Raw genomic sequence first — 15,520 nt, 5'->3', positions numbered from 1 at the left:
TTGAAATTCTCATTGGGTCTCCCTGGATCTCCTTGTTCCCCAGGGCTACACCCCCAAGTTCCCCCCGCCCAGTCTCCCTCAAGGATCTAGGCATTCTGTTCCCCCTAGACTCTCCCTCTCCTCTGGAACTTGAGACTTCTGGCTGGCACACATGCTCTTCCCCTCTGGTTCTGTGGGGCCCCTGGGGACGGGGTTCAGGAGAGGTTCCCACAGGAGGGACAGGGCAAGGTTGTCACCGCCTCAGAGCTAGGAACAAAGGATCACTGAAGGCAGAACAAAGGTCAGGCAGTCCAGGACGTAAGGCCAGGCAGGATGTCTCGCTCAACCTCCCACAACCCCAACGTGGGAAACCCACTCAGCCCCAGACAGAGAGAGCTGGCACTCTTGATTTTCTCCCTCCCTGTGAGGGAGCCCTTTTCACAGATGGGAACATCAAGGCTAATACTGAAAGTGGCTGAGGCACGGGAACTCCCTGGCGGTACAGCAGTTAGGACTCTGCGCTTTCACTGCCAAGGGCACGGGTTCCGTACCTGGTGGAGAACTAAGATCGCACAAGTCATGCAGTGTGGCCTGCCCCCAACCCCGCCAAAAAAAAGTGGCCAAGGCAGAATTCGAGCTCAGTTGTGGTGGTGTGAGGTAGGGGGAGGCTCCTCATATAACAACATCCTAGAGATGGGCCTTTGGGCAGATAAACTGAGGGGGCGTGACGCCCCAGGACATTTGTCTTCTGCCTGTTTTCAGAGTGAGGGTGGGCAATGCTCTGTGACCTTGGGAAAGTCATTCTACGTCTCTGAGCCCCCTTCTGCATCGATTACATGAGTCTGACATGTCCCACCCCCCTCACCTACACAGCATGGCAAACTGTTAATTGGTCAGTAAATAAGAGTTTTTTTTTTTTTCTTTTTAAACAAACTTTTAATTTTAGAGTAGTTTTGTTTGTTTGTTTGTTTTTGTTTAAGCCCATTTATATGAAGATCAAAAGCCGGCAAAACTAATTTGTGGTTATAAAGATCAGGATAGTATCAGCTTTGGGGAAATATTGATTAGAAGGGCATAACAGAGCCTCCTAAATAGAGGTGGTTTTTTTTAATTTAATTTTATTTATTGTTTATACAGCAGGTTCTTATTAGTTATCTATTTTATACATATTAGTGTATACATGTCAATCCCAATCTCCCAATTCATCCCACCACCACCACCCCCCGCCACTTCCCCTCCCTTTTGGTGTCCATACGTTTGTTCTCTACATCTGTGTCTCTACTAAATAGAGGTTTAAATGATGATATTTTTGTATTTATTTATCCAACTGAAATTTCTCTGGCACATAGTAGAAAGATGAGAAGTTTCTAGAAAGAGTCTGTCAAAACGTTGTTTATCTCTGTGGGTAGAAGGCGGGTCCCAGGGATGATTATTTTCTTTCTGGACTTATCGGCTCAGATAATTTTTGTTTTTTTAAACGAGGTACACACATTCTTTGTCCTATAAAAAGCAGTCATGGTTGAGAGTGGTTGAGAGTCCGCCTGCCGATGCAGGGGACACGGGTTCGTGCCCCGGTCCGGGAAGATCCCACATGCCGCGGAGCGGCTGGGCCCGTGAGCCATGGCCGCTGAGCCTGCGCGTCCGGAGCCTGTGCTCCGCAACGGGAGAGGCCACAGCAGTGAGAGGCCCGCGTACCGCAAAAAAAAAAAAAAAAAGCTGTAATTTCTGGTGAGATTAGGTTTGGGGACCAGATGCCAAGTGTCTGAAGGGTCAGGAGACCAGCAGGTGGAGAGGAGCTGGGTTTGGGTGGGGGACAGAGCAGAAGGGGACGTGGGCTTTGCGGAGCCTCCTGTGTGTCAGATTCTCCGCAAAGCCTCTGAGAAACGTCTCATCCGGTTCTCACAACAGCCCGATGACGTGGGTACCATTTACGGGAGGAACTGAGGCCCGGGGGCTGATGGGACTAGTTTCAGGTCGCACAGCTGGGAGGTGCTGGAGCTGGGACTCAGACCAGGCGCTGTGAGTTTCAAAGTCCCACACCAACCAGCTCTGGCCCTTATCTGTTGCATCTCTGTATCTCTGTGTCTCTCAATGTCTCTCACTATCTCTGACCCTCAGTGTTTCTCGCATTCCCTCAGCTTCTCCCTGTCTCTGTCGCTCTGCATGTTTCTCTGTCTCTTCCTCGTTCTCTCTGTGTCTCTTGCTGTCTCTGACCCTCTCTCAGTGGGCCCCTCTCTCCTGTTTGTGCCCCTGTGATCCCGGCTGCGTCTGTCCCCGTCTTTCAATCTGTTTTGACGTGTGCCCCTTGCAAGTGTCAGCCCGCCAGGGCAGTTTCTGTCGGTCTGGTTCCCAGCAGGGTTCCAACCCTTAGAACAGCGCCTGGCAGACAGGAGGCGCTCAATCAGTATTTCTTGAATGGATAAAGGCATGAATGAATGAATGAAGTCTCTGAGATGAGACTAGCTCCTTGATCAGATGAGCAAACTGAGGCTCCAGACGGGCACAGACATGCCCACAGCCACCAGCATGGAATGTTCCAGTGTGGGATTGTCTCTGACCCCCTGGACTCTGTCCCCAGCCACTGGCAAGATGCCCAGGAGGTGCCCATCACCCCTCCTCTACACCCTCAGAGAAGGGTGGCTCCCTCCTGGCCTCTCCCCACTGTCGGAGGCGTGGGTAGCAGCTGGGAGAACCGGCTGGATGCTGCCCCTCCCCTTGGGCGTGGAGGTAGGCACCTGGCGGGCTCCCTGCGTGGTAGACGCCACCGCCACACACACCTGCTCCCTGTGCCATCTGCTCCCAGCGCGTCCTCCTCTCCCCACCCTCGCCCTCCTGCCATGGATGAGCCTGCCGAGCCCGGGAACCAGGCTGCGTGGGACCCCTATGAGAAAAACATCTCGGAGATCAGGTGAGGCCCAGACCTGGGCACATGCCGGCAGCGCCCCTGGAGGAGGTGGCCTGGGGGAAGAACCAGGGGCCTCTGCAAAGGTGGCCCCCGGCCTCCTGGAGCCTCAGAACTGGCTGGGCTGGGCTGGCTCGTCCACCCTGGAGTGCAGATCCTTCCTGCGAAGGGATTCGAGGACCCGGGCTGTGTTGAGTCACCAGTTGGGATTCTTGGGGTGTCTTGTCCGTCTCAGGGCCTTAGTCTCTCTGTCTGTCAAAGGGGTCCGGAAGCAGTTTGTCTGCCTGAGGTAGGACTGGATGAGAGCAGGGTCTTGGTGCATGGTAGTTGCCCGGGAAACAGGAGGGCCTTTTGTACCCGCTTTCCTCCCAGACACGACCAAAAGCCCTTCAGATGGGGGTGCTTGCCCTCAAGGGGCTTCTGTTCTGTTTGGGGGGAGGAGGATGGGAGAGCAGAGGTGGACTGGGTTTGGGATACAGCTGAGTCTCAGAGTCAGAGTCTGTGGCCCTGGAGGACTTGGGGACCCCAAGGATGGGTCCCCAAGACAGAGCTTTCCCCACCTCAGAAGTGTGACTCCTTTGTTCCTAGGAATGAGTCAGACACTTTTATAGTACCCACTTTCCAGATGGGGAAACTGAGGCTGAGAGGGAAAGTGATGGGACCATGATTACACAGCCAGAAGCAAATCTGAACCCTGTCCACCTGACCCCAAAGTCTGTGTTTTCCCCTCTCTCCAACAGCCTCAGTGATACCCCCTCCCCACGGCTCCATTTCTCAGAGGGGAAAGTGGAGGCTCAGAGAGGGCAGGCAGCCTGCTCAAGATCACACAGTGAGCTGTTTAGATGATCCCAACCCTCCATATCTTGCATTCTGCCAGGCAAGTCTCTCCCGGCCTCCCGAGCTCCTCCAACCACCCCTGACTGTACTGTTTCAGGCTCGCCACTCCCCTCCCTCACCCTCATGCCCCAGACTCCAGAGACGAGCAGTTAAATTCTGAGTGTTGTGTGACATAGACAAGCCTCCTAGGTCTCTGGGCCTCTCAGGATGAGAGTGGCTACCAGGCTGGTCCCAGCTCTGTTTGAAGAAACTCCCAGCATTCTCTCTTCAGCATTCTTTTCTTTGGGCCTCTGGGTTCTGCCATTTCTCCCTCCTGAGATAAACTGGTTCCCTTCCTGGGTTCCCACATCTAGGAAGCCTTTTCTTCCCGCCAGGCCCTGGGAACCTCCCTCTTCTTTGTTCCCGCACAGCCAATTGGCCATAAAATCCCCAGCCCTTGCTCAGTGTGTGACCTTGATTCAGTCATTTGGCCTCTCGCAGCCTCAGTTTCCTCATCTGAAAAATGGGAGTAAATAACCCTAGCCTATAAGACACTTCTGGACCGAAATTCTGCAGCCCCCTGGGAGGTGGCTTAAAATCTTCTTTTCCATGAGCTTCTGGAACCCCCTGGACCCAGAAGGATGCCTCTCATGAGGGCCCTTAACATCCCTTTTGGACTCTCTGCTGCAGGTCCCTCAGACACGTAGTGTCCCCAGCATTGTGTGGGAACTCAGTGGCTCCCCAGAATTATTCCTCCTCCCAGGTTGCCATCTCAGGGATGGCCCCATCGGTCACCAGGTCAGAACCGCCCCCCCCTCAACTGTCTTTGTCCCTTCCTTCCTCTCCCTCCCACGGCCTGTCACTCCCCAACCCCACTCTCCTGACCCCTGACTCTCTCCATTCTCATGGTCTCTGCCCAGGCTTCATCTTTGCCCTTGGAGCCTCTCCCTGGCCTCCACGCCTCCAGTCTTTCCCAGAGCTGCCCCTCCCCTCCTCCCAGTCCAGAGGCCCTCCAGGCCCTGGCACCCTGGCTTCTCCAGGTCAATCCCCTCCCTCACCTGCATTCCATCTACCCCAGCACTTCAAATTCCCTGGTTATACCTCACTATTCCCTGCCCCAGTGCCTTTGCATACATGGTTTCCTCTGAAGGGACTCCCAGAGAAGTCTTTTCTAAATCTTTAAAACTATCCTTGGCCACCCCCCTGCTCAAGTCCCTTCCATGGCTCCCCAGCACCCACAGCGATGGTCTCCAAACCCTTTTTAAGTTACAGATTCCTTTGTCCAGGAGAAATCTTACATCCAAACAGAAGTACATAATAGAGATCAAAACAGAGCTGCTCTGGTTTAAAATGGGGGAGTGGGGCTAGGGTCCTGCTGCTGGCCTTTCTCCCTCTGTGGGAGCGCCTCTCTGGCCCCCAAGCCCCCTCCCCATCTTCCTTGCTCCATGGGCCCCACCTGGCTGCTTCCGCATCCTCTCCAGCCCAGATCTCACACCTTGAAGCCTTTGCACCTGGAATGACCTCTCTCCTTCACCTGGCGAACTCCTTCTCACACGATTTAAGATTCTTGGCCACCACAGGTAGGTCCCTGATCACACTTCTGGCTTCAAACCGCCGTGGTACCAAAAGGCGGAACCGTTCACAGACAGGGACAGAGTCGGGACCACCTCCGCAGTCCTCTGCTCGGGGACCCTGAGAAGGCTCTGAGAATGATGTCAAGGAATGAATGGAGGAAAGATTAGGCAAGCTTTGAGCTGGAACTTGCAGGATGAGTCAGGGCTGGAAGACAAGTGAGGAGGGGCAGGGCATGCAGGGGAGGAGACAATAGAGGAAAAGGACAGTGGCTGCTGGAAGTGACATGAATGAGTCCTAATGTCAAGGGCAAGAAGCGATTCCCAGGACACTAACTGCAGCCCGATTCCATTTTTAAGCTCCCCGCCTCCCCCAAAACAAGAAAAGCTAAGCAATATATCATTTTTAAAATACAAGCATAGGGACCTCTCTGGCGGTCCAGTGGTTAAGACTTTGCCTTCCAATGCAGGGGGTGCAGGTGAGCTAAGATCCCACACGCCTCAGGGCCAAAAAACCAAAAAAAAGCAATGTTGTAACAAGTTCAATAAAGACTTTAAAAATGGTCCACATCAAAAAAAAAAAAATCTGGGGGCTTCCCTGGTGGCGCAGTGGTTGAGCGTCCGCCTGCCGATGCAGGGGACACGGGTTCGTGCCCCAGTCCGGGAAGATCCCACATGCCGCGGAGCGGCTGAGCCCGTGAGCCATGGCCGCTGAGCCTGCGCGTCCGGAGCCTGTGCTCCGCAGCGGGAGAGGCCACAACAGTGAGAGGCCCGCGTACCGCAAAAAAAAAAAAAAAAAAAAAAATCTTTTAAAAAATTTAAAAAACAAACAAACTGTCTTTTAAAAAAAACAAGTGACCGACAGGGATTTAATTCGGATGGTGGGGAGAGGGAGAGGCCAGTGGGACAAGAAGGAGCTCAGAGGCACCTGAGAGACATATCGCTTGGAACGTTCTAGTTCATTAGTTCATAATTTGTTACAAATTATGGTTTCAATATGTTAAATGTGTTCCATGGAGACTTGTATGTATCCAAAGGACTAAAAAGGGATCTTAAGGGCAAAACCAAAATTTTAAGAGGAAAAAGTTAGAAGCAGGAGGTAAGTAGGACCCAGGCAGTTATACTAAGTTTCAGGAGGCAGAGGTGACACAGAGACAAACCCAGAAGATGTTAATCCCTAGAGAATCTTTTTAATGCTCACCTTGCTTAGTGTCTTCCACCTATTACCTCGTTTAATCCTCACAACAACTGTTCGAGATTAAGCCACGAGAATGATTAACTATTATCATTCTATTTATGACGAAAGCCACTGAGGCCCAGAGAGGTTGAGTGACTTGTCCAAAGTCACACAGCTGTCAAGTGAGCTGTAGTCAGGATGTGAACCAGGACAGCCTGACTCTATCACAGCCTGGAAAGTGTGGGCAGATGTGGAAGGAATTTGGGGATAAGCAAGATGAGGGAGTAGGAGGGTCAGGAGGGAACCCTGGCCAGACAGGAGGCTTAGTAGGTATCTTGTGCTCTGTCGCATTTCCTGGAATACCCCATGCACTGGACTGCACCTTGACCAGCCCTTTCTGGTGAAGGTCAAGGCCAGGAGAAGCCGAGCCAGCATTTGGACCTGTGGTTGCTGCTCCTCCCCTACCTCTGATTTTGGAGAACCCCAGACAAGGTCTTTTCAAATCTCACCGTTTTTATGGCTGAAGTCACCAACACTGGTTTTACAGCCCTGGCTCCTCCTTCCCTGGGGAGGCCAAGCTACTTGGATGATTTTATGGCTATAGTCCTTCCAGTCACAGAGCTGCTTTTCCCAAGGGGAAGGGTGCCGCTAATAAAAAGGCAATAAACAAATAATTCCACCTGCGTGGAATTTGGGCAGGCAGAGAGAAAGTGGGGTTCTGGACCTCCACTAATAAATCAGGCGCCCTGGTGAGGATTAGAAAAAGATGCTCACAGCCCCACCTTCCCTTCTCCCCACCACTGGTCTCCCTGCAAGGGACCCACGCTTGGAGAGTGAAAGGAAGGATGTGTTTCTGTTCCCTTGCTCTCTAGAGGCCAGGGAGGGGGCGGTAGGATGTGCGCCCGCATCCCACTTATGCCTGTGGTCCTGCATAGGGATCAGGAAGTGGGAACATCCAGGGCACACTTGGAAAGAGCCAGAGCAGCCCAGTTTGCCGAAGGCAGGCTCTGGGGGATGCAGAGCGGGACCCAGTGGGCCATCAGTGGCATTGAATGCTGAGGCAAGAAGGGAGACCCTGGTCTCGCTGGGAGGCCTGAATCAGACACCCCAAGAGGGGCGTGGCCAGCTACTCACAGGGGGACCTGGACCAGGGACCCCGAGGTCTCTGCCACTGCAGACAAGAATGCCCGCGTCACGAGTCAAGCTACCCGCAGGAAGTCAACCCTGTGTTCAAATCCCGCCCATGTCACCCGCCGGCTGGGACCCGCCGGGCAGACAGGGTCTGGCAGATAGCTGTGCATCAGTGCAATGGGTGTGGTGGGTGATGCCCCGGGACATGTCAGACTTGCCGTTCTCTGCTGAGTCAGGGATCACACGGTTTTCCTTCCTCCTTCTCTAATTCCCATTCCTGAGCCAGGAACCCAGGTGCCAGGAAGGGTGGGGACGGGGTGAAAGATGGTAATAATTACAACTTTCCTGAGCATTGGCCACGCACCAGGCTTGTGCTCAGAACTTTGTGTGGCTGAACCCCTTCCGTTTCCACAACAGTCCTGTGAGGGTGATGATGTTAGGATTCCCATTTTACAGATGGGAAAGCTGAGGCCCAGAGAGGACTCGTACATCTGGGATTTGCTCCGGAGACCCCTCTCTTTACCTCCATGCTAGAGAAAGGGATCAGACAGGGGCCTGGAACTACAGGGAGGGGCTGCCCCTCTGTGGCCCCGTCACCTTCACGGGGTGGGGGTGGACGCTGGTCACCCCAGATGGGATCAATGAGTCTGTGGTCTGTCCACCCTCCAGACCAACACTGCCCCATAGATACATAACCCGAGCCCCCTAGGTAAACATTTTCTTAGTCTCATTAAACAAAAAGTAAAAGAAACAGTTGAAATTAATTTTAATTAGAAGTTTTATTTAACCTGTTATATCTGAAATATTCTTTCAACCTATAATCGATAGAAAAAAATATTAATAGGATACTTTAGTCTTTTCATAGTAAGCCTCTGAACACAGCGTGCACTTTGTCAAATCAGGTGCTAACCTTACATCAGAAAGATCTGATTTGCATTCAGTTCTCATCACCATTACAGCTGACAAAAGTCGATTCTCAGGCCTGAGCTTTTCCAAACCTGCATAAAAAAGTATTCTAATAATTGGGCTTCCCTGGTGGCGTAGCGGTTGAGAGTCTGCCTGCCGATGCAGGGGACACGGGTTCGTGCCCCGGTCCAGGAAGATCCCACATGCGGTGGAGCGGCTGGGCCCGTGAGCCATGGCCGCTGAGGCTGCGCGTCCAGAGTCTGTGCTCTTCAACGGGAGAGGCCACAACAGTGAGAGGCCCACGTGCCACACACACACACACACACACACAAAAGTATTCTAATAATTGAACTGAGTGTCAGTGTTTCAGTTGAAATCAATAATAATTCAATAAAATTAAAAATTGTGCCCCCCTCCGGGTTGCATGGGCCACATTTCAAGGGCTCAGTAGCTACACGAGGCCAGCGGCTGCCATGGTACAGAACAGTACGTTTCCATCGTCAGAGGAAGTTCTATTGGATGGCATGGCTCCAGGCTGCAAAGGCCTCAAGGGTGGGGAGAGGTACATAGTAGGGGCTTAATAAATATACGTTGGAAGGGAGAGAGAGAGAGAGAGAGAGCATAAGGGAAGAGAGAAAAGTCGAGAAGAGCCTTCAGGCTAAAGGCACAGCACATGCAGAGTTCCAACGGTGTGGTGGAGCATGGCGTATGCAGGGAACAAGTTGAACTTGACAGTGGGAACAGAACAACACTGGCTGTGCTAGCGTGGGGATCGAGGGAAGGTGGGGCAGTGCAAGCTACCGGGCCCACAAAGAATCTGCTGGGCTTTGAGGGACAGAGCCAGGGATGCAGGACAAAGAACCCTGAGAATTTGAAGAAAGTGATTCATTTCTTTAGCTAGATTGTTCTCTATCACCATCATCATCATCAAAGTAATAAATCAAAAAATCATTTAAAAGTGTGTATAGATTTTAAATGTGCAGGAATAGCCAGGGAAGAAAAAAAAAAAAAAGAATGGGGAGGGAGAATTGACCCTATCAGAACTTAAAATCTATAAAGTTACTCTAATCCAAACAGTATGACATCCCACCCTATGACCCTGCAATTCCAATGCTACTTATTTGCCCAAGAGAAATGAGCATGTAGTTTCCACACGAAGACAAGTATGGTCACAGTGGGTTTATGTATATTAGCGGCACCCGGAAACAGCCATGAACAGGAGAATGGGTCAACACACCGTAATCTACTGATACAGTCGAATTCTACTCAGCCATAAAAAGGAACAAACTCTATAATGCACACACAAACATGGGTGCATGTCAAGAGTATTATGCTAAGCAAACAAAGCCAGATGTCAAGAGTACTTTCTACAAGCTGACAGCCCTAGAAGGCCCGAGACCAGCCAAGTCAAGTTATGTGGAAAAACTCAGAACAGTGGCAGCCTCAGGGTGGAGGTGTGAGCTAATTGGGAAGAAGCACCAGGAAATGTTCTGGGGTGATCGACTATTTTATATTATGAGAGGGGTTTGGATTGCATGGAGGGATTCTGCATTTGTCAAAATTCACTTAAAAGTAGGAGGCTTTGCGAGACAAATTTCTAGCTGGCTGTCCACCTATCTCTGTATCATGGTCATTTCTATGTGGGGGAATTGCAGGGCATATGTATTTTCTTCTCTATTATTTTTTGTATTTTCCAAATGTTCTATATGTGATTTTCATAAGCAGAAAAATAATGATTCCAAAACTTTAGGTGCTAATAATTTCCATCTGTTATTAAAATAATTGAAAACACGAAAAAAAAAATAGGACGTTTCCTCAACAGGAAAGTAATGTTCAGGATGGAAATGGGATATCTCGCAGCTATTAAAAACATTTTTTTAATTGAATGAAAGATTCTTTAAATTTTATAGTGCTTTAAAATTTTCAAAAGTTTCACACACATGATTTCATATGATCGCATAATAATCCTTTTTTAAAAATCCCCTACCCCTGTGTTGTTCTTCCCCCCTTCCCTCTCCCCCATGGTAACCGCTAGTTTGTCCTCTATATCTGTGAGTCTGCTTCGTTTTTGTTTCATTCACTAGTTTGTTGTGTTTTGGGGATTACACATATAAGAGATATCATGCAGTATTGGTCTTTCTCTGACTTATTTCACTTAGCATAATGCCCTCCAAGTCCATCCATGTTGCTGCAAATGAAAAAATTTCCTTCCTTTTTATGACTGAGTAATATTATATTCTATTATATATATATATATATATGTATATACATATCACTTTTTTTTTTTAACTTGCGGCATTCGGGATCTTTTAGTTGCAGCATGCGGACTTCTTAGTTGCGGCATGCAGGCGGGATCTAGTTCCCCGAGCAGGGATCGAACCCCAGCCACCAGCATTGGGAGTGCAGAGTTTTACCCACTGGACCACCACGGAAGTCCTTATCACATCTCCTTTAGCCATTCATCTGTTAATGGACACTTAGGTTTCTTCCATACCACGGCAATTGTCAATAATGCTCTGGAAGCTGTTTTTAAAAACAAGGATTGTAGATCAACTATACCCCAATAAAAATTAATTTAAAAAATAAATAAGATAAAAACAAGGAGATAGCTGCAGAGAGATAAATGCAGATTTGAAAAGACTGCCATAGTAGAGTAACTAAAAAATAAGCAAGATGCAGAGTAAGGTCTGATATCAATATTGCTTAGAAGGAGGACGGGGACTTCCCTGGTGGTCCAGTGGGTAAGACTCCCCGTTCCCAATGTAGGGGGCCCGGGCTCCATCCCTGGTCGGGGAACTAGATCCCACATGCATGTCGCAACTAACCTGGAGCAGCCTAAATAGATAAATAAATAATTATTAAACAAAAAAAAGCCAGTCAAGCAGGAACAGAGAAGGAAGCTGAGTGCCCACACTGTGCTCGCATGTACTTCTACAAGTACGGTTAAGGTACGCACCAAGCTGGTAGTATGGGCATCCCCAGAGGCTGGCATGGCCATGCTGGGGGAGACCATTAACTTGTTAACAAGCCCAAATGATAATAAATACATATAACTTATTAATAAACCCAGATGATCAATAGATACAGAGATACAATCCAATAATTTGTTATTTTCCCTTTTTTTTTTTTTTAATTTTTTTTTTGGTCCTGCCGTGCAGCTTGTGGGATATTAGTTCCCCAACCAGGGATTGAACCCGGGCCACGGCAGTGAAAGCACTGAGTCCTAACCACTGGACCTCCAGGGAATTCCTGTTATTTTCCTAATTAGATCTTCTAAAAAGAAGGAAAGGTACACATGTACCTTTAGCAGGCAGTTTAGCAGGTGTAAAAACATCCCCCCACTTCTGGATCTTAACACGGTAGAAGTTCATTTCAAACTCACATCCCAGCCCCACGTGGGCTCTCCTGGTGATGTGATGCCAGGCCCGGCTCTGCTATCCTCCACCCGTGACTCCCAAGTCCCCGGAGAAACCTCTCTGGTCCCACCAGCAACGGGGGCAGAGGGCTAGCAGGTGGCAGTCACTGCCACTGTGTTCACAATTCAGAATTCAAGATGTGCAGAAGGGCATAAAATGGAAAATTCTGGTTCTCACAAACACCCCATCCCCATCCCCAGAGTAACCACTTCTAAGGCTTGCCTGCCAGAAAAGTTTTCTCTATGTGTGTATCTTGTTTTTACTTACTTATTTTTTAAACATAAGTAAGATACTACTTTATATCTGGCTCTGCCCCTTGTCTTTTCACTCTCTGTAATATCTCAGACATCTTCCCGAATAAATGCTACCTCCTTACCCCTCCGATCTTTTGGAATTTTCATAGTGAAAATTCCAAGACATAGAAAAACGTTGGAGGAATTATTCAGCACGCACCCCCCCTATACCCACTACTCCTAAAATTTTATTATACTTGTTTTATCATATATCTGTACATCTTTCTATCCATCCAGCAATCTGTATTGGTGATGCATTTCAAAGGAGTGATTTGCAAGCATCAGAACATTTCACCTTAAACATTCCAGGCTGCATATTATGAAATAGACTTCAATACTTGTTTATGAGTTTTTTTTTTTTTAATAGATGATGTTTATGTACAGGGCACTGCACAAACTTATGAAGTGTGCCATTTTGAGAAATACATGTGTAACCCCAATCCCTATCAAAACATAAATGCCTCCTTTTGAATTGGCTGGATTCCAAGGTTTGCAGGCGGTGATTTATTCATCCAGTCCTGATTTATTTATCCAGTTCTCTGTTGTTCAGGTCCCTCTTACAATGTTGCAATTAGCATGGTGGTACATATATCACTGGGCACTTCCTCAAGGTCACCCATCCCATAAATTTCTGGAGGTCACGTTCATTTGTGCATCCAACAGATATAATGGAGCGCTGCCTGCCTGTCTGATGCTGGTTCTTGGAGGTGGGACATGGGAGAAGCAGAATTTCTGTTCCTTTGTAGCTACTACTAGTGGGGAAGATTGATTTCAAGAAGTCAATAGACAAAGAAAATAGTTACTAAGTATTAAAAGGGCTATGAAAGAAAAGAACAGAATGCTGAGAGGGGTAAAAATGCGCATGGACCGGGTGTCCTCTGCTTGAGTGGAGGTGGTCTGTATAACTTAAAATGTTGCCAAGTGATCTCCCAAAGAGGTTATTCTAATGTCTCCTCAGCGGCCGCAGATGAGAGCAGGAGAGTGAAAGATCCCGGTTCTCTGCGCTCTGGCCAAGGCGTGAGTCATTCCACTGAGGTGGAGGTGGCCAGAGGAGATGGGGACGCTTGAGGAGATGGGGACACTTGCCCAGATGGGCTCCAGGCAGCGGAATTTCGGGAGGTGAGGGAAGGCACTCCTGCAGGCGAGAGCAGCTCAGGCAAAGGAGGGCGGCTGCCACTGCACAAGGTGCCCTGGGAATAAGGCGCACTGAACCCAGCTCAGGCTTGAGGAGCCTTGAAAATGCTCTCCCGAGAAAGGCAGGCGAGTTGACCACAGGCACCTGCTGTGAGTCAGCAGGACAGCGGGGCTGCGGAAAACCTCCTCATGTGGCCGGATAGCACGCATGGACGGGCGGGGCCCTCTCAGAGGAGTGGGGGTCAGTTTCAGTCCCACAAGACCCCTGAATGCCAGCAGCCTGCCCTCTCCCCGCCTTTGTACACACTATTCCCTCTGGTACACACACTCACAGCTCTTCCCTCACCTCCTTCAGGTCTGCTCAAATGTCACCTCCTCGGAGGGCCCTCCCCTGATTCCATCGATCTCAAATTGCAAACCCTCCCAATCCCAGCCGCTTCCTGTCCCCCACCAGCTTCATTTTTCCCATCACCATCCGATACACTACATTTTGAACATTCTGTGTTAATTTTATTGTTCATTCAAACATAAACTGCAATAGGGATTTTTGTTTTGTTCTGATATTTTTTGGTTTTGTTGTGTGTTTTGTCAGTTGTACTCACTTTCCTATCCCCCAGGGCCTGGCACATAGTAGGTGCTCAATAAATATCTGTGGGCCAAATGAATGAATTTGCCCCATCTCAGGCAAGATGGCCTAAAGCTCCTGGAATGGGGAGCTGTCTTTGAACATCAGACTGGGAGGTCCCTGGAAAAGAGGTCCCTGGTCCCTGCCCACCCATCACTGCTCGTTCCTCAAATGAGACCAGAGAGGTTTTGAGAGTGACCTCGGGTTACACGGCAAATCGAAGGCAGGTCTGTAATACAGGCAAGGGTTACTTCTCTGCACAACCCTGGGTAGCCAAGAGGGACGCTGGCCAACGGGATGTCTTGTTATAATAATGGTTAATGGGCTTTAAGTATTGACATTTATATGAATGAGGTTTTAAAAAAAAAAAAATCAATCAGTAAAATTGATTTGTGTGTGTGGGTGTGTATATAGCTTTATGAATTCTAACACATGTATAGATTTGTGTAACCATCACCACAATCAGAATATAAAACTGCACCATCAGCCCTTTGTAGTCACACCCTCCCCCATCCCTAGCTGCCCTCTCCCCTCCCACCCCTCATCCCCACAGCTACTGATCTATTCCCCGTCCATATACTTTTGTCTTTTGTCAGAAATGACATATTAGTTTCCTATTGCTGCTGCAGTAAATGACCACATACTGAGTGGCTTAATGCAATACAAATCTGTGCTCATACATTTCTGGAGGTCGGAAGTCTGAAATCAGTGTTGCTGGGCTAAAATCAAAGTGTTATCAGGGTGGCACTCCTCCCGTTCCCTTCTGTGCATTTTTCCAGCTCCTAGAGGCCCTGCATCCTTTGGCCCGTGGCCCCTTCCTCTATCTCTTCAAAGCCAGCTGCATAGCCTCTTCCGATCTCTCTCCTCTCTGACCTCTGCTTCCTTTATTATATCTTCTCTCTCTGATTCTAACCTTCCTGTCTCCCTTTTACAAGGACCCTTGTGATTACATTTAGGGCCCACTGAATTCTCTCCCCATCTCAAAACCTGAACATAATCACAGCAGCAAAATCCCTTTTCTGGTGCAATGGATCATATTCACAGTTTCTGGAGACTGAGACATGGACCTCTTTGGGGGTTGGTCATCATTCCACCCACCACAGTCATTAAATGGAATTGTACAGACGGCGATCTCCTGAGTCTGTTTTCCTTCACTCCACCCAATGCCTTTGGGACCCATCTGTGCGGTGGTGAGTATCAGAGATTTGCTTCTTGTCCTTGCTGAGTAGCACTGTTTATCCACTCACCTGCTGATGGACATTTGCGTTGCTCCCAGTTTCTGGCGATTATGAATAGGGCAGCTATAAACATGCGAGTACAGACGTTGGTGTGAAAAAGAGTTTTTGTTTCTCTTGGGTGAACTCCCAGGAGAAGGAGAAACTCTGCTTTAAAATCCGTGCTTATCTTAAGATATTTCATTGAGGTCTATTGATATACAATATCGAATATAATACAATATAATGATAATAATTATAACATACACCTAGGAGTTAAATATTCCTGTGACCAAGGGGAAGGAGGTGGACACTGAGACTCAGAAAGGTCATGTAAGCTGCCTGAGGTCAAACCT

General features: G+C 48.9%; 1 protein-coding gene across 1 annotated transcript in view; it reads left to right on the top strand.

Moving 5' to 3' along the window:
• Positions 1 to 2,717: 2,717 nt before the first annotated feature.
• Positions 2,718 to 15,520, top strand: part of SULT2B1 (sulfotransferase family 2B member 1) — a 32,576-nt gene continuing 19,773 nt past the window's right edge. The window contains exon 1 of the mRNA XM_024768611.1: positions 2,718 to 2,887. Within this exon, the coding sequence (XP_024624379.1) occupies positions 2,817 to 2,887 (71 nt within the window). The 5' untranslated portion in view covers positions 2,718 to 2,816. The remainder of the gene's footprint in view (positions 2,888 to 15,520) is intronic.

The sequence above is a fragment of the Neophocaena asiaeorientalis genome, unplaced genomic scaffold (genome assembly GCF_003031525.2).
Source record: "Neophocaena asiaeorientalis asiaeorientalis breed wild unplaced genomic scaffold, Neophocaena_asiaeorientalis_V1.1 scaffold629, whole genome shotgun sequence".
NCBI classification, from domain to species: domain Eukaryota; kingdom Metazoa; phylum Chordata; class Mammalia; order Artiodactyla; family Phocoenidae; genus Neophocaena; species Neophocaena asiaeorientalis.
This window is presented reverse-complemented; position numbering and strand designations above follow the sequence as displayed.